This window comes from Chlorocebus sabaeus, chromosome 28, assembly GCF_047675955.1.
Source record: "Chlorocebus sabaeus isolate Y175 chromosome 28, mChlSab1.0.hap1, whole genome shotgun sequence".
Lineage (NCBI taxonomy): Eukaryota > Metazoa > Chordata > Mammalia > Primates > Cercopithecidae > Chlorocebus > Chlorocebus sabaeus.
Genome location: NC_132931.1, coordinates 19,139,439 through 19,157,846, shown reverse-complemented (window position 1 = coordinate 19,157,846; position 18,408 = coordinate 19,139,439). Strand labels below are relative to the sequence as shown.

Sequence of the window (18,408 nt, the reverse complement as noted above, 5' to 3'; positions counted from 1 at the left end):
GGATGGAGGGGACCAAGCTTTGCAACCGCTGCCCTCACCAAGGCCTGGACCACAGCCCGAGCAGTCCAGCCCCTGCCCCAGCTGCAGCCTCCTCCCAGCCCCCCGCCATGGGCTCCCCCGGAACCCCCCCTGTGTGATCCTTCCGACCCAGGGCAGCCTCACTGTCCTGGACACCCGGCCGCTGCATCCTCTGCCCTTGTGTGACCTCCTGCAAGAAGGCAGGAGCACACCGCTCCCAGGCCTCGTGGTCAGGCACAAGCCCACCTTGTGTGGACCCCAGGCATGGCAGGAGAGCCACCACGAGAGCCCCACCAAGGCACAGCCACGGGAGGGCCTGCCATCTCTTGGATGGCTTCTGTGCCGTGGCCCCTGACATTGAGGGTGGCTCATTCTTCGTTGTGGGGCTGGCCTGTGCATGAGGGGCTATCAGGCAGCCTCCCTGGACCCTAGAAGCCAGACCCTAATGGCTGCTCAGCCCCAGCCCAGTGGCGACAAACGGAAGTGTCTCCAAACATTCATTATCAAGTGTCCCCAGAGACCAAGACCAGCCCTGGATAACACCCGCTGGGCAAGTCCCTAGCAGACAGTGTGCACAGAAATGGGCTGCAGAGAGAGGAAGGTGCCTCCCATGCCTGGACTCTCCTCTGATGCCAGCCTCAGCCCAGCCTCTGCTGCCCTGAGAGAGACCCTGCCCTACCTCCCCATGCCCACCTCCACCGTCCCCTCCTGCCAGGGTCCCACCCGTGAGCAACATGGCCCTGCCTTCCCTCTGCAAATCCTTCCCAGACTAAGCTGCAACACCGGCAGAGCCTCCCAAGGAAGGGAGGAGGGAGGAGGGAGGACAGAGGCCAAGGTGGCTCCCGGCCACCCTTCCAGCTTCCTCCTTCCCTGGCCACAAGGACACAAAGCTCAGAGGGATGGATGGACAGACAGGAAGGCTCAGGCTGGACACGCATTGTCCAAGGTGGGTCTCAGCGTTGCTTTTCCTCCTAAAATGCCACTCACAGCCCTCCTCTTGCTTGCGAACCTGCAGTCCCCTATGTCTCCCCCAATACCCCTGCATTCTACACCTAGATCCTCAGGCTTCTCTTTATCTCCAGCCTCACCTCCACGGATGTTCCACACACCTGTGCCTGACTACACAACCTCCACCTCCACCTGCTCCCCACACCCCTGCCTGACCGCACAGCTTCCACATACTCCCTACATCCCTGCCCGACCTCACAGCCTCCACCTACTCCCCACACCCCTACCCTACCCCACAGCCTCCACCTATTCCATACACCCCTACCCAACCCCACAGCCTCCACCTACTCCATACACCCCTACCCAACCCCACAGCCTCCACCTACTCCATACACCCCTACCCAACCCCACAGCCTCCACCTACTCCATACACCCCTACCCAACCCCACAGCCTCCACTTACTCCATACACCCTTACCCAACCCCACAACCTCCACCTACTCCTCACACCCCTCCCCAACCCCACAGCCTCCACCTGCTCCCCACACCCCTGCCCGACCCCACAGCCTCCACCTACTCCATACACCCCTACCCGACCCCACAGCCTCCACCTACTCCCCACACCCCTCCCCAACCCCACAGCCTCCACCTGCTCCCCACACCCCTCCCCGACCTCACAGCCTCCAACTCCACCTGCTTCACACACCCCTGCCTGACCGCACAACCTCCACCTCCATCTGCCCAAACCTTCAAGCCCCAGGGCAAATGTCACCTCTTTTCCTGGAAGCCTTTCCGGAAGTTCCCTGCCTCCCAGTCCCAGCCCACAGTGGGTTCTCCCTCGTCCAGGCCCTGGGCACCTTTGGGCTGGACCCATCTTTCTAACGCCTGTTGAATCCTCACCTCCTATGTTTCCCCAGTGCCCCAAGCAGAGCTGGGCAAGGAGCAAATGCTCAGGCAGGCTGTGGGATGAGCAGGTGAAATGGATGGAAGGATGGACGGACAGACGGATGGATGGATGGACGGATGGATGGAGCCCAACACCAGCTCTCAGGTCCTAGACGGATGGTCCAACACCAGAGAGGTGGCCTCTCTCAGCAGGGGTGGTCACCATTCCTGGGGACATAACCTCCCCTCCTGCTTCCAGAGCAGCCTGGAATATCCTTTGATGCTGTATCGTCTTCCCTGACCCTTCCAAGGGGGAAGAAAACATTGGTCCATGGTAGAGAGGGGGAGCCTGGGATCAGGGAGGTACACAAGCCCAAGATCACACAGCAAGCAGGGCTCCCCTGGGGCCAAAACTGACCCCTGCTCCCTCCACCCGGCCTCGAGCCCCTCCTCCCACTGTTCTGGATCCCATCCCACTGACACGGGCACAGGGTCATGACTAGGGTGGGGGGTCATGCCTGGGGCCTGATATGCACCAGTGTGGCCGCAGCCCACCCCCTGCCCGCTGTGGCTGCCACACAAGCCAGCCATTCTTGGCAAGACAAAGGCCGGCCGGGGCAGGGTGGCTCTGGTGCCTCCCTGGTGGGTGTCTGGACTCTGCGGGATGTCAGTAAGTGGATCCTGGTGCCTGTGCTCTGATACTGGGGACTCTGCAAATCAGATTAGCCCCATCCAGCCCCACGGCCCAGCTGGCCTGGGACAGAAGCACCAGAAAGAGGCGCAGCTGCCAGGCCCAGTCCTGCTGTCCTCCTGGTGCGGACAAGCCCTGGCCCCCGGGCTGAGGCCTCTCGCTGTCCCTGCTGTGGGCTCAAGGGTGTGCCACCTCTCCTTTCTGGACCCCTGGACCCATCTGTAAGACCAACAGTTAGAGAGACCCTCTGAGGCCTTCTGGAGGTGGGGTCTGGCACATAGTGCCTGGGCACTGGGAATTCACCCTCAGCACAGCCCTCCCCCAGGCCCCAGGCCCCAGGCCCTGTGCCGGCTCAGAGGCCAGCAGCAGTCCTGCCAGGTCTTCTCACCCTGAGACCTATGCTCCCCAGGGCTGGGCATTTGGGAGACAGAGTCAGAGAGGTGCCTTTGAGCCCCCTGTGTGTTTGCACATCCACCCATCCATCCTTTCATCCAAACCTCTACCAACCAATGTTGATCAAGCACCTGATATACACAGGCACTGCTCTAGGCCCTGGGGTACAGCCAAGAATCACATCACAGTCCTGCTGTCAAGTAGCTGACATTCAGCACCTTCCCAGCCACCTGCATGCCTCTGTGTGTATGTGTCCGTCCATCCATCCATTAGATCATCTGTTGGTCCATCTGTCCATCCATCCATACATCCATCCATCCATCCATCCATCCATCCATCCGTTCGTTCGTCCGTCCGTCCATCCGTCCATCCGTCCGTCCATCCATCCGTCCATCTGTCCATCTGTCCATCTATCCATCCATCCATCCATCTGTCCATCTATCTGTCCATCCATCCATCCATCCATTCATCTATCCATCTGTCCATGCATTCATCTGTCTATCCATCCATCCCTTCATCCATGCATCCATCCATCCATCCATCCATCCATTCGTCTGTCCATTTGCCTATCCTTCCATCCATCTATCCATCCGTCCATTCATCTGTCCATCTATCCATCTATCTATCCATCCATCTATCCATGTATCCGTCTGTCTATTCATCCACGCATTCATCCATCCATCCATTCATCTGTCTGTCTGTCCATTCACCTACCCATCCATCCATCCATCCATGCATACATCCATCCATCCATGCATCCATTCATCCATCCATCCACCCATCCATCCATTCATTCATCTATCCATCCATCCATTCATCCATGCATACATCCATCCATTCATCTGTCCATTCACCTATCCTTCCATCCATCCATCTATCCATTCATCCATCTATCCATCTGTCCATTCATCTGTCCATCCATCCACCCATCCATCCATTCATCCACCCATCCATGCCTCCATCCATGCCTCCATCTGTCCATCCATACATGCATCCATCCATCCATTCGTCTGTCTGTCCATTCACCCATCCATCCATCCATCCATCCATCCATCCATCCATCCATCTATCCATCCATCCATCCATTTATCTTTCCATCCATCCATCCACCCATCCATCCATCCATCCATCCATCCATCCATCCATCCATCCATCCATCCATCTGTCTATCCATCCATCCATCCATCCATCCATCCATCCATCCATCCGTTCATCTGTCTGTCTATCCATCCATCCATCTATCCATCCATCCATCTGTCCATCCATCTGTCCATCCGTCTGTCTGCCCATCCATCTGCCCCTCCATCTAACTGTTCATCCATCCACCTTTCCCATCCATCCATCCCTCCATCTGTCCGTCCATCTGTCTATCCATTAATTCATCCATCCAATTATCTATCCATCCGTCCATCAATCTATCTGTCCATCTGTATATCTATTCCCCCCAATCAGTTCAACCAGTGTTTACCGAGCACCTACTTTGTCTCAGGCCCTGACAAGCAGCAAGAGGCATCCTCTTCCCCCAGGGACGCAGACATAAAGGAGCAGTTACAACCTCATGTGATCAGCACCAGGATGGGGGTAGCAGAGGGGAATGGGGAGGATGTTCTAGGAGGGGTAGCCCTTGGTGGGCCCTGCAGGGTGCCCTAGGCCAGGATGCCCCCCGAAGCCTTGCTCAGACACTGAGGCCAAGTCGGCTGAACTCTAACGGGCCTGGCCTCTCTGTCCACGCCTGACCCCAGGGTGCAGGCGAAAGGGCCAGGTCACTTTTGGAAAGGCTGTGGCTTCATGGCTACAGAGCACCAACCCTAAGGCAGCCTGGTGGGCAGGGAGGGTGAGGCACCAGCCCATATCCCTATTACAGAGTCAAGTAACATCCCCAGACCCGCAGAGAGGAGGGCACTGGTCCAAGACCACACAGCGGGCGAGGGGGTCTGGGCAGAGCAGGCAGGCAGGGTTGGGAATGATGGGGGCGCTACTCACAGCTGGAGTCTGCTAGTCTAGGGCAGTGCCTGCCCCAGCTGCAGTAATGGGAATCAGCTGTGCCACCCTGCAGTAGCCTCCCCCGGCCTTGGGAACTGGCTGTGCTGAGCCCAGCCAACCTTCCCATCACCCGCTTTCCTGCCAGCAGGGGCTGCTCACGGAAGCTCCTGGGCCGGGACACTCACTAGGCCACGCCTGCCTTTAGGAAATCCATGGGTCCCCTGGCATCTGGGGGCTTCACACACTGCCAGTTCTGACGCCTGGCCCCAGCCTGGGGGTTGACATTCCTGCGTCTGTGTCAGGAGAGGACAGGGAGGCCCAGGGAGGTGCCAGGCTTGCCCCAGCCACAGTCACCGCCATGCTGAGTCCTGTCCAGGAGTTTCCGTCGCTGGGCACTGCTGCTGGCCTGGAGGAAGCTGGTTCCCAAGACACTGAGCGGGGCCGCTCTCCATCAGCTGATGAGTGGACAGGCGCCTCGGATGGCTTCCTGCCGAGTTAATGGGTCACCCATTATGTCTCCACAGATCTTCCCAGGACCCTGCAGGAGGGCAGGCCGCAGCAGCCCCAAGGAACAGCCCGGGGGAGGGAAGGCAGATGGCCGCCTCAAAGCCAGCCCCGAGTCCTTCCCCTCTAGGCCTGAGTGTCAAGGGCAGACCCAGCCCATGGCTTTGGGGACCTGGTGGCACTGACTCCAGCAGGAGATCCCTGGGCTGAGCCCTGGCAGGTAGGGGAGGCCTGGACTCATGGGGACAGAACACTGTCTCAGCCCGATGGTGGCTCGGGGAGGAGGGTAGGGCCCCTGGTCATGTAGGTCCTGGCCCCGTGCACCTGCTCTCCACCTGACCTCAGCAGGCAGGTCTCTTGGGCCATTCGGGCACCCAGCTGCCCTGGAGCCCCAAACTGGGACTGGTGGAGGGGCCCTGCGGAGGGGAAGGCTGGGGTCCAAGAAGCCCATGAAGCCATGTGCCAGGGCCAGAGCTGGTCTGCCTGGTCTGGATGGTATGTCATCCTTGTGTTACAAGTGTGGAAACTGAGGCTCAGGGAGTAACATCACAGGTTCAAGGTCTTAAAGCTGAGAAGTGGCCCCTCTGGGTTTGGAAGGCAGGCTGGACCCTGGGGCAGCCTCTACCCCCAGCCCCTCTTCCCCAGGACCCTACGGCCCCAAGAGGCTTCCCTGGCAACCCGGTCAGCCCTCTCTGTCCTCTCCCCAGCTCCCCTTGTCCTGTCCAGGGCTGAGCACCGTCCCACAGCCCACTTCCCTAGCAGGGCTGTATGGCCCAGTGGGCCCCTAGAGGGAGACCTGGGGTCTGGAGGGGGAGGGGAGTGTTTCAGGCTGAAGCTGAGCCTGGGGAAGCAGGCGGGGGTGGCTAGACGGGCCACCCCCTCAACAGTTTTCAGACCTCAAGGAGTCACCACGAAATTCCATTCTCCTGACAGCAAAGAAATTGATTCACTCTTGCCAAAGCCTGCGGCCCCCACAAGAATGCTGTAAAGCTTCCTCCTGCTGCTTCCAGACAGACAGCAGCATCAGGTCCCCCACTCCTCCATTCCTGGCTACACAGAGACGCGGAACCTCCGTACCCAGTTCTATGCATGTGCCCTTGCCAGGCTGGGCCATTCACCTCTGTATAGTCACTCCCTTGGCACAATATCACCCTTGCTTTCTGTACAATGGGCACTTTGCTCCCACGACCTGCTGCGTCAAAGGCACCGCAGTCAGGGGTAGTTGGGGAGCAGGGGTGGTGGTGGGGCTCAGGGCAGGAAGTCCCACCCCCTGGCCTGGGAGCTGTGGAGAGACAGACTCACAGTACCTTGTCAGGTGAGGTGCAGGGTGGCATGGCGCCCACCATCGGTGCCACTGATGTAAAGTCCAGATACAAAGCACAGCCCATCCAAAGATTTGGGGGCTTGGTCATGCTTGGCTGCTGGGCAGTGAGGAGGGATTGGGCCTCAAGAAACGGAGCTAGGACTAAGTCACGAGGTGCGTGGACATCAGGCGGGACTTGAGCTCAGCCAGTGGAGAGCTATGGAGGGTTTTGTTCTTCGTGTGGGTGTATGAGTGGCTATGATCCTAGCGTGGAGAATAAGCAAAGCAGGTAGGATAGGAGTAGGTGGGACGGGAGTGGAGGCTGCCTAAGCGATCCAGGGAAGAGATGGCTCCCTCTGTGAAACAATGCAGATATGGGAGAGGCTGAAGTCATCGGTGTGAAGCATGTGGGGGCATGGAGACCCCTCAGTCTGGAGGCTGGGGCTGGGCTGGGGCTCAGCTGACTTTGTGGGGGCAGCCAACCCAGCCACTGGGTCCTTTTCTCCCCGGCCCACCCTCGAGCCTCTCCAGCTGCCTGGAGGTTCCAGGGCTAGGCTCTGGCTGATCGGAGAGGGGTTTATGGCAGGAGGTGACGCCATGGGAGACTTGTCACTTGGGCACAGCCAGCACCATCTGCTGGGGCATCTGCCTTCGGAGGTGGTGACTGCTAATTACCTGGGACCAGGAAGAGGCCTGGGAACCCCCATCCCCCACACCGCCCAGCCGGTACAGGGGCTAGGGGTGGGGCCTCTGGGGCCCTAAGAGCAAATGGGCTACATCGTCCTTAGAGGGGGTCTGACAGTGGGGCCAGACATTTATCCATTGAATTTTTTCAGAGCACCTACGATGTCCCAAAACCTGTTCCAGGTCGAGATGACATGAGGTCGCTGCTGTCTTGCGGCTGACGTTCAGACGAAAGGAGAGGAGCGCCAAGGGGCACTTAAATAATTTAAAATGCCATCCCAGGCGTGAACATAACAGTCAGCGCCCGAGGGGAGCAGTTTAGCCACGGTGGTGGCGATGGTGGTCGTGGTGGTCGCAGAGACCGTGTTTAGGAGGGCACGGGAAGGCAGCGCAGCCACGCGCAGAGCCACGCCCGTCCACGCTTCCGGAGGACGTGGCGGGCAGGGGGCTCACACCCTGCTCAGGGGACCCTTGGCCACTTCCGGGCCCCTCGCCCCTCACCCTAGGCTGCCGGCGCGCATTCCTGCCGCCCCCGCTCGTGCGAGGGGCGGGCCCGGGCCCGGGCCCGTGGGAAGGGCCGGGGGTGGGGGCCGTGTGCCGGGGAGGCGGGCCGGGAGGGCGCACAGCTGGGCCGCATCTGGCCCGAGCGCAAGGAGACCAAATGGGACAGAAGGCGGCCTTTCATCCGGCGAGGGAAGTGGCGGCCTTCGTTTCTCCTCGCCACGGGGTGCCTGAGGATTTCGGGGAGCCAACCCGCCCGACGGAGGGCCGGGACTCGAGGCAATTAGCCCAGGAGGAAGGAGTGGAATTTGGTTCTGGTGCTTTCTCGCCAGAACCTCGTGTCCCCACCTGCAGCACAGGTGGCCAAGCTCTTGCTCTGTACAAATAACGGCTCCCCTGAACGGAGCGCTCGGGAAGACCCAGTCGCCACCCCAGTTTGCAGGGCCTGCCGCGTCCCAAGGGGAGGAAGCCGGGCTCAGGAGGGGAAGGGCACAGCGAGGAAGCAGGATGTCCCCCGCGGTCCGTCGGAGCCCAGAGCCCGGGACCCAGCACTCTGCCCGTTGCGCCAAGGGTGCGTCCCTCCCGTGCGCGGACGCCCGGTGCATCCCCGGCCGGCGCTGGCCAGGCTAGATTTCCTCTTCAGGGACACCGGCGCCGGCCGGGCCCACGTCCCCAAGCTCCTCCGCAACCCGCAGGGGCTACCCGAGGGGGGCGGGGCGTGCACGTGCGCGCCGGGGGCGGGGCCGTTGCGCCCTCTGGGTCGTTCCCAGCCCCCAGCCGCGGCCCCACGTGGGTCTGCGGGCCTGGAACCTAGACCGGCGCGAGGCCCCGCCCCCGAGCCAGGGAGCCAATGACCTCGCGGGGGCGGGACCGGGGCGGGGAGGTTTAAGAGCTCCCGGCGCTCGCGCTGCGCTGCTGTACTGCGCCGCCGGAGCGAGGGGCCTCGGGGCGGTGCACGGCAGGCGCACGGGGCAGGGCGCGCCGCGCGGCCGCCGCCACACCATGCTCAAGCGCTGCGGCCGGCGCCTGCTGCTGGCGCTGGCTGGCGCGCTGCTCGCCTGCCTGCTGGTGCTCACCGCCGACCCGCCGCCGCCCCCGCTGCCCGCCGAGCGAGGCCGGCGCGCGCTGCGCAGCCTGACAGGCCCAGCAGGGGCTGCCCCGGCGCCCAGGCTGGGGGCGGCGGCGGCGGCGGCGCCCGGGGCGCTGGCCCGCGAGGTGCACAGTCTGTCCGAGTACTTCAGCCTGCTCACTCGCGCGCGCAGAGACGCGGGCCCGCCCCCCGGGGCCGCCGCCCGCCCCGCCGACAGCCACCCGCGTCCCCTGGCCGAGCCGCTCGCGCCCCGAGACGTCTTCATCGCTGTCAAGACCACCAAAAAGTTTCACCGCGCGCGCCTCGACCTGCTGCTGGAGACCTGGATCTCGCGCCACAAGGAGATGGTGAGCCCCCGGCGGCCTGGAAGGACGGGCGGGCGGGGCGGGGCCCCACTGTCTGGTCCAGTTGGTGGCAGCGTCCCATGGGGGCCAGGCTGCATCCCCATCCAGCCACTAGGGCCATCTGGGGGCGGCGACGCCAGTGCACACCGGTGCAGCCAGTTTGCCTGCTGGGACCAATTTCCCGTTACAGTTGTGTGACTGTCCCCGGGGCCTCGCCCCCTGTCCAGCTCCAGAGTCCTGGATGGCTGCAGAACCCTACACCAGTCTCTAGTGCTTGGGGTTGGTGCCCTGTGATACTTCTCACCGCCAAACATTGGAGCGCATGCATAGGGCATTACGCCTTCAAACTTCCCCAAGCAGATTCTGTTCGGATCCACCCTCAGCTCAGACCCCTTCCTGGGGAGAAAGGCTCTTCCTTTAGAGAAGTGAGGGGTTCTGACCCCTGGGCCCTTTCCTCATCACCGCGTTAAGGTGCGGGGAGGGAAGTCATTGCTGGTTGGTGGGTCCTGGGGAGTACATCTCAAAGAACCCCGGGTTTGGGGTCTGTGTGGGGACCCTCCCCGAACAGTGCAGGAGTCTCTGAGGCCTGCAGCCTTGGGCACAACCCACTTCAGTTGGGCATCAGCTTCTTACACACACATAATTAAGACACACCCCACTTTGAAAATTTCCCTCGAGGCCACAGCAGGACGGTTGGGCTGGGCGGGATGGGGACAGTGTGTGGGGCTTGCAGCCGGGGAGTGGAGGGGGGCATCTCTGGGCTGGGAGATGCTGAGGCATTTGCTGTGAGGATGGGGGCTCAGGGAAGACCCCGCATGCCTTCCTCTCTGCTCAAACCCGGGAGACTCAGGGCCTCCTGGCCTGGCACTGCCCTGTTTTGGGGCACCGTGGGTGGGTGGGAGCAGGACTTGGTGAGGTCATGAGGGGGACGGGGAGGGGCAGGGTCCTCTCTGGTCCTGGCGTGGGGAAGGGGCCCTGGGAACCCCATGGCAGCCTCCTGGGAACACAGCGTCCCATTCCCAGGGGCTCAGCGGGCTGGCGGGAGGGGGTGGCGGGGGCCGTGGGTTTTGTTTGGCGGCCGGGCCGTTAGGATTCCCAGCGCCGGGCGGCTCTCACGCCGGCCCCTTGGGCAAGGTAACAAAGCCCCTTTCTCCAGCGAGAAAGGCGTCGGGCCCCTTGTGTGCAGCTACGCGCTCCGTGGGAACCGCTGCTGGCGTGCTGGCCACTCAGGTTGCCTGGCGATGAGGGGGCCAGCGTCCCCCGCCCCCGCCAGCATCTCTTCCTGACAGTCCTTTTGGAGCACCATCCCTGAGCCTGGCCCCCCACCCCCAGCACTCAAGCCTTCCTGCTATGTGACCTTGGGCATCCTTCAGCCCCACTCTGGGCTGCCACCAGCTCTGAGCACCTCCCATCTTGGAATTTGGGAACTTTCTTCAGCAGGGGGAATGTGGTCAGAGGGTCTCAGTTATCGGTCTCAGCTGGGCTGTGTGATCCTGAGTAAGATCTGGAGCCTCTCAGACCCTCACTCTCATCTCTGAAATGGGGGAACATGGTCCTTCCAGGAGCATGTTATAAGAGACCGGCAGAGCCTGCAGGCATGGGGTGAACCCGGCGGGCACTCAGGGTCGAGGTGGGGGCCATCACTCCCTTGAGCCCTGAGATCCCTATTGGAGGGTCACCCCACCAGCGGAAAGGTTGAATCGGCCCTCAGCATCAGTTCACCAGCACACAGCAAGCAAAGCCCCCCTTGTGGTGGGTGATGGGCAGGGGTCCTGGAAACCCACAGAAGAGGGCCGCCGTCTCCTAGCCCTGCACGGAATGACTCAGACGCGGTCTGATGGGGGAGATAGAAAGATGTCAGGGCTGTGTGGGGGGAAATCCCCGAGACGCTGTGTGAGGCAACAGTGGGCATCTGACCCACATGCTGGGGGGAAGGGAGGGAGGGAAGGAAGACTTCCTGGAGGAGGCGCCATTTGAGCCAGACTGAGTAAAAAAGTGCCCAGAAAGGGCACTCCATCCGGGCATGGTGGTGACCACAGCGTGGGGGTTGTGCAGGAAACTTCTAGCAATTGGAGTGGTGGCTGGGGGAAGGGTTGGTTGGTCAGCAGGGGCCACGCCGAGATGGGCCTGGAGTCCAGGATGAAGAGCCTGGCCTTTGGCCCAGAGGTTCCCCGCCCCTCCCAGGAGCAGCCAGGCTGCCGAGCTGCCACCACAGCGGCCACAATTGCTGGGGAGAACTTGGCATCCTGTGTTTCTTTGAATCGCGTCTCCAGGAACAATGCCGCTTCCTGTGGGTGTCCCCCGGCCCCCGCCCCCCACCCCCATCCACCCTCATCCACCCGGCTCTTCCTCCTGCAGCCCCGTCTTCATCTGGGAAGTTAGGTGGCACTGGGGGGTCTGGGTCCCTAGAGGGCAGGGACTGGGCTGGTCTAGCACCACCTCGGCCCCAGGGTATGACCTCAGGCTGGTGCCTGCACCTCTCTGGGCCTCAGTTTCCCCACTTGTGCCTCAGCTGGTAATGGCGCCCCCCTCCCAGGACTGTCAGGGAGAAGGGAGAGAATCTGTCTCTGCACTTTGCTCTCTGCCCAGGCGAGCTCTGTTATGCCCATTTTACAAAAAAGGAGATGGGGGCTCTGAGTGGCGGGTGAGGCCCATAGCCCAGCAGGCCTTTTTCCTCCCCTCCCGGTGGTTCAGGTGTGGGGAGATAGTTGGCCCGGCACCCCCACACCCCACAGCCCCGCCTTCTCAGATGCTGTTCTAGAGGCCTCCCTGCTCCCCGAGCTGAACAAAGGTGACTTTAATCTCTGTAGCCTTGGGCTGGGTTTTTAGGGCACCACCAAATCTCGGGAGAACAGACCTCCCTTGATCTCATTAAGAAAGCATTTTCCTTTTAACCCAGCGGCGCAGCGGAGCGTCTGCAGGGGCCGGCCCTCCGCCTCCCACGGCATTCCTGGGCTGAGATGCTGGGGAGGCCAAGGGGCTGGGTGCGAGTCTGTGCGTGCGGCTGCCCTGGGGTGTCTATGGGTGCTGCAGGAGGGGTGCACGCATGGAGAGGTGGAGACCCAGCCAGCCACCCCCTTAGCTCTGGGCCTCACCCGAGTCAGCATGTGCCCAGGGCTGGGTCAGGCTGGACAAGGATCTGAGACCACCAAGGTGTTCCAGGGCCTCTGTGGGACCTGTGTGTACAGGGAAGGAAACTGAGGCCGGGTGGGCATGGGGAGGTTGTCTCTTGGTCAGAGCATTGCCCGTACGCCCTGGGTTTTGCACTCAGCTATGCCAGGGTGCGCCGGGCGGCACGCGCTGGGCGGGCTGGGCAAAGGAAGGAACATTCCTCCCCGTGTGCCGGCAGGCCCAGGCGGGCGCTGGCGATTCCTGGCCCCACCCTGGCGGCCCCCTCCTCTTCCGCAGAGTGCTCCTGGCAGGGGGCAGCCGCGTGCTGGCACAGGTGGGCTGTGGCCTTGGGCAAGCCTGGGTTTCCTTGCCTGAGCAGTGGGAGGGGTGCTGGGCTGCATGGGTACTGGGGGCCCCTGACCTGGGGGCTGGGGACACCTGAGGTTTCCTGCCACAACCCTGCTGACCGTCAGCAACTTTGCAGAACTTCAGGGCTGCTTTGGCTCAGAGTGGGTAACTTGTCCTGCAGGTCATCCACGACAGGGGTGCTGGCCCAAAGGGCAGCTGGGGGTGGGGGCTGCACTGCTGGTGGCTGCACCCTACCCGCGGGACCTCGTGCCCAGCTCGGCCCGGTTAACCAGGCCAGCTGTATGGTAATGGGCGGCGTGGCCACTCTGCTTAACTCGGCCGAGTTAAGGCCGGCCCGGCGCCCCTCGCCCGCCAGCCCAGGACAAAGCTGGCGGACAATGCCTGGTGATTCATCCTCCCTCCGGGCCCTTTGTCCGCCAGGGCTTGGCAGCCGCCCAGCGAAGGCCTTTGTCCCAACCCCGAGTGATTGAGACTTGGCTTCCCAAAGCCGACCTCCTCTGCCTGTCCCTCCCGCCACCCCGCCTGTCCCCTGCCTTTCCAGCAGCCTCCGAGTGGCAGGCCGGGTGCTGTGTCAATAAGGGTGTGTGCCCGCCAGGTGCACGGGGCGGGCCGGGAACCGGTTACCTGGCAGGCGGGCGAGGCGCACCACCTGGCTCGTGCCTCACCGCGCCTGGACGACCTTGGGCGCAGCTGTTGAGGTTGGGGAGTGAGGCCCCATCCCCCACCCCCCGGGCGAGTGAATGCGTGAGCCCTGGCCCAGATGGCACTGAGATGGGACACTTGAGCCCTACTCTGCATGAGTGGGGAAACCAAGGCCCGGAGAAGGGTGGGTGTCAGTGTGACAGAGCTGCAGCTGCAACTCCAGGGTGCCCCGTCCGGCCCCCACAGATGGCCCTGGGGTGGGGATGAAGGGCTGGCTGCTGAGGGCTGATTTTCTCCTTCCAGACATTCATCTTCACTGACGGGGAAGATGAGGCCCTGGCCAGGCACACGGGTGAGCCCTGGACATGGGGCGAGAGGGGGCCCAGGCCTCCATCCAGAGCGGAACCCTCCCCCTCCAGCCTCCTGGCTCCTCTGGGCTGAGAGGTCACCAAGGGCAGGACAAGGAGGGCAGTTTACTCATGGGGTTTGCTCCACGCCCCGCCCCACCACTCGGGGCCCCCCAATTCTCATGCAAATGAAGCCCATTCAGCCCCCCGGGTCCCTTTGAGCCCAGGCAGCGGCAACAGGTGGCGGGTGCTGGGAAAAAACTGCCTGAATGGGCGGGGGCGGGGCCGCCCTGGAAGGGGGCTGGGCTGGGGGAGGGTCCGCAGGCCCGAGCCCCTAGCTAGGGTGGGGGAGGCTAGGGCGGGGCCCAGCTTGAACTAGGGGGCTTTTCTCGAGTCCCTGGGCCCCGAGGCGTTCCCCAGGCCAGGCCCCTCTCTGGGAGCCGACTCAGACCTACTCACAGCCACTCCCCCGTCCACAGGCAATGTGGTCATCACGAACTGCTCGGCCGCCCACAGCCGCCAGGCGCTGTCCTGCAAGATGGCCGTGGAGTATGACCACTTCATCGAGTCCGGCAGGAAGTGAGTGTGGCCCGGGGGGACCCCCATCTCCCTGCCCGAGCCTGGCAGCGCCCGCCCCGGCATGCCCTCCCCCGATGGCCCTGCCTTGTCCTCAGGTGGTTCTGCCACGTGGACGATGACAACTACGTCAACCTGCGGGCCCTGCTGCGGCTGCTGGCCAGCTACCCGCACACGCGGGACATCTACATCGGCAAGCCCAGCCTGGACAGGCCTATCCAGGCCACGGAACGGGTCAGCGAGAACAAGGTGGTGAGTGCCTGCCCTCTCCCAGTCCTCCATACCCACGCGGAGCGCACACCCGGAGTGGGGCGGGGGACAGCGAGGGGCAGCAGCACCCGGGTCTCAGGACACCTTCTCCCTTCTCCCAGCGTCCTGTCCACTTCTGGTTTGCCACGGGCGGTGCTGGCTTCTGCATCAGCCGTGGGCTGGCTCTGAAGATGAGCCCGTGGGCCAGGTGAGTGCCCTGCACAAGTTAGGCCAGCCGGGTCCGGGGCTCCTCACCATCGTGGGGCCTGGCTTGGTTCATCTTCCCAGCTGCGGGGAGTCCCCAGCCTCCTCCTCCATTTACTGTCTATATTCCACTTCCCTCTGGGTTTCAGAGGGCAGCTGTGTTTATGGCGGCTGCCCCCAAGCCCGACCTGCTCAGAGCAGCCAGGGGGGCCATGAGCACCCCAGGCACCATCCAGCAGGACTCCTTCCTGCACCCAGATTCCCGCCACAGAGAGCCACCAAGCACAGGAGCCGTGCAGGGAGTGTGTCCTGGCTGTGGCCAGGGGAGGCGGAGGGAGCTGCAGCTCAGAGCTCTCTCCAGGGCTCCTGTCTGAGTGCAGTGCCTTTGCCTAGTGGGGCCTCCCCAGCTCCCAGCAGATGGCTCCTGCCTCTGCTCACCGGTCTGGGCCCTTCCCTCCCACAGCGGGGGTCACTTCATGAACACTGCCGAGCGGATCCGGCTGCCGGATGACTGCACCATTGGCTACATCGTGGAGGCCCTGCTGGGCGTGCCCCTCATCCGCAGCGGCCTCTTCCACTCCCACCTGGAGAACCTGCAGCAGGTGCTCACCTCGGAGCTCCACGAGCAGGTGCACCATCCTCCGGCCCCGCCAGGACTCGGAGAGCACAGGAAGGGACGCGTGGCCGCCGAGAGGGGCGCAGTGGGGTGGGGCACTGCTCCAAACAGGGAGGCCAGGCAGCGCATCACTGTCAGCCGGGGGGTCATTCCGGCCATGAGCTGAAAGCTGTTTGTGGCGGGTTGTTTTCCTGCCGTCTCGTCTCTTCGCTGTGATGCGCCTATTGTGTGTATTTTGTCCACGGCTGGCGATGCAGCCAGCCCCAGCTGGTCCCCAGTTTGAGACCTTATTCCTGGGGTGTGCAAGGCAGGTGTGCTTCCAGGTCCAAGGGAGGCCAAGGCAGGGCCGTTGCCTCACTCAGGGCTATGTGACCAGCCTGGGGCAGGGCCCAGGGATGTCAGGGCCCCTCCCCGCATCACTCCGCCCCCTCCCCACAGGTGACGCTGAGCTACGGTATGTTTGAAAACAAGCGGAATGCCGTCCACGTGAAGGGGCCTTTCTCAGTGGAGGCCGACCCATCCAGGTGAGGAAACGCTGGCCCAGATGGGCTTGCGTAGGGTGGTGTAGGGACATCAGGGGACCTCGCCGAGCTGCAGCGGGGTCTAAGCAGCATGACTGTACACAGAGGTGACCCCCCCGGAGTCCTGTTTGCTTGGGGTGGGGCCGCCAGTGCTGTGGGACTGCAAATGGGAGCTCAGCACCTTCCTGCCAGCCACACAGACCAACCCCTGCTCTGTTCTCACAGGTTCCGCTCCATCCACTGCCACTTGTACCCGGATACACCCTGGTGTCCCCGCACTGCCATCTTCTAGCAGCCATGGCTGAGACCCAACCCCTGGGCGCCCCTGGTATCCAAAGGGCCCAGTGACCCTGTTGCGCTGCCCTGGCCTCGGCATTCGAGGCTTCCCCAGGGCCGTGCCTGTGCGTGTGCGTGTGTGTGTGTATGTGCGTGTGTGTGTACTGTATGCCCGCCCGGGTAGCAGGCTGCTGGGCAGTTCTGCTCTGTGGAGGGGTGGGCACAAGCGCCACTTATGTGCCTCTGCTCCGAGAGCCAGTGGGCTGCAAGGCCTGCTTGGAGGGAGGATTTGTGTGTTGGAGGCCACTCTGATGATTTTTGGATCTTTTTTTTTTTTTTTTTTTGAGACGGAGTCTCGCTCTGTTGCCCAGGCTGGAGTGCAGTGGCCGGATCTCAGCTCACTGCAAGCTCCGCCTCCCGGGTTCCCGCCATTCTCCTGCCTCAGCCTCCCGAGTAGCTGGGACTACAGGTGCCCGCCACCACGCCCGGCTAGTTTTTTGTATTTTTTTAGTAGAGATGGGGTTTCACCGTGTTAGCCAGGATGGTCTCGATCTCCTGACCTCGTGATCTGCCCGTCTTGGCCTCCCGAAGTGCTGGGATTACAGGCTTGAGCCAGCACACCCTACCAATTTTTGGATCTTTCTGCAGCTACGGGGCTCCGGGCTACTTTGCAGGGATGCGTAGATCAGGGCTCTGGGCTACTTTGCAGGGATGCATAGATGCCTTTCTCTTTCTGCAGAGCACAAGCTCTGTGCTGGGGGTACCTGCGCCCTTAAATCCTGACTTCTGTGTCATAGCCCCAAGTCCAACTCACTGAGCCGTGTCCATTGCAGGGGAGGCTGGGTCTGGGGGTGCATGACCCAATGCCCTTCCTTCTGGCCTGGGCACTGTGGCTTAGAGTAACAGTAGCCACCGCCCAGTTCCAGTGGCCCCACAAAGCCCCCAGTGGCTGGCTGTCCAAACAGTGGCTCCCCTTCCAGCTCTTCTGGGTGGGGAGTCTTCCAGGCCCCCTCAGAGGTCTTCCCTTTGCCTCCCCAGGACAGGGTGAGTCAGAGCTCAACATTTAATCTCCTCTCCAAAGTAGAGAGCAAGTCGCCCACAGTGGGCGTGTCTGTAAATATTGTGACAGTATTTTTTTACTGTGCTGTTTTTTGAAAGGGGGTGGGTAAAAAGTAGGGTGTTCTTGTTTTTTTGCTTGAGGGGTGGGGGTGGGGGAGGGTCTTATTTTATCTTATCTTTTCTGTGGATCAGAAAAAACGGAAGCCAAACTCGGGGTCATCTTTGTTGTTGAAGCTGAAGTGGGACTGTCTGGCACTGTGTATTTATGCGTTCCAGCATCTGGAACCTCCCATCCCTGCCCTTCCCCTGCATAGCTGCCACCTCCCTGCGGGGCCCAGCGCGGCTCACCTGTCCCGTGGGGTGTGTTTCTTGTCATTTTTCTCTTTGCAAAGACATAGCTAGGAAAGCGAGTGATAAGGGAAAAGTTCTCAGGGAATTTAAGTGTTGTTGCTATGGTGACGTCCTTTTGCTGTGAATAAAGGTGCTGTTTGCAGCAACCCTGGGGGTCGTGGTCTTGGCTGGAGGTGGGGCCTAAGCCGCAGGGCAGCTGGGGGAGGGGGGTCAGGCAGGGCAGCTGGGGGAGGGGGGTCGGGCACACAGGTGAAGGGGAGGCGTGGCCTCGGGTGCACCGCATGGAGCAGGTAGATAGGAAACCCTTAAAGACAACTGTTTTGGAAAGAAACCTGGCGTCACAATAGCTGCCTGCTGGTGACTACAGGTGTGGCCCGCCCAGGGTCAGGTGGCCGCTGGAGGGTAGGCCCTGTGCTTCCGGGAGGAACAGGTCTAGGATGCTGAGGGCTCTAGGTCCCAGCCAAGAGCACAACCCCAAGGCTCTGGCCACTGGGGAGCCCAGCCCCTGCAGGAGGGACAGTGACTCCTGTGACCAGGCCTGGGACCTCCTTATCCACCTTCACTCCTGCCACAAGCTCGCAGAGTCCACATCATCGCCTCACTTTGCAGGTGGGGAAACCGAGGCATGGAGCGGCTGATGTCAAAGGTCTGGTAGCCAGGCTGGTGGGCTGGGGAGGCGCTCAGACTCCAAGCCAGGCAGGCCGTGGGTCCAGCTGCCCCGCAGCTGGTAACGCTGCGCCTCCC

The 18,408-nt window shown here is 62.2% G+C and overlaps 1 protein-coding gene across 1 annotated transcript; it reads left to right on the top strand.

The window, feature by feature from the left end:
• Positions 1-8,820: 8,820 nt before the first annotated feature.
• On the top strand, positions 8,821-17,810 carry LFNG (LFNG O-fucosylpeptide 3-beta-N-acetylglucosaminyltransferase). Its single transcript, XM_008018851.3, has 8 exons — positions 8,821-9,346; positions 13,769-13,817; positions 14,292-14,391; positions 14,487-14,640; positions 14,760-14,845; positions 15,305-15,470; positions 15,896-15,981; positions 16,204-17,810. Exons 1-8 carry the CDS (start codon positions 8,912-8,914, stop codon positions 16,268-16,270), a joined length of 1,143 nt encoding a protein of 380 aa, XP_008017042.1. The 5' UTR covers positions 8,821-8,911; the 3' UTR covers positions 16,271-17,810.
• Positions 17,811-18,408: the final 598 nt, after the last annotated feature.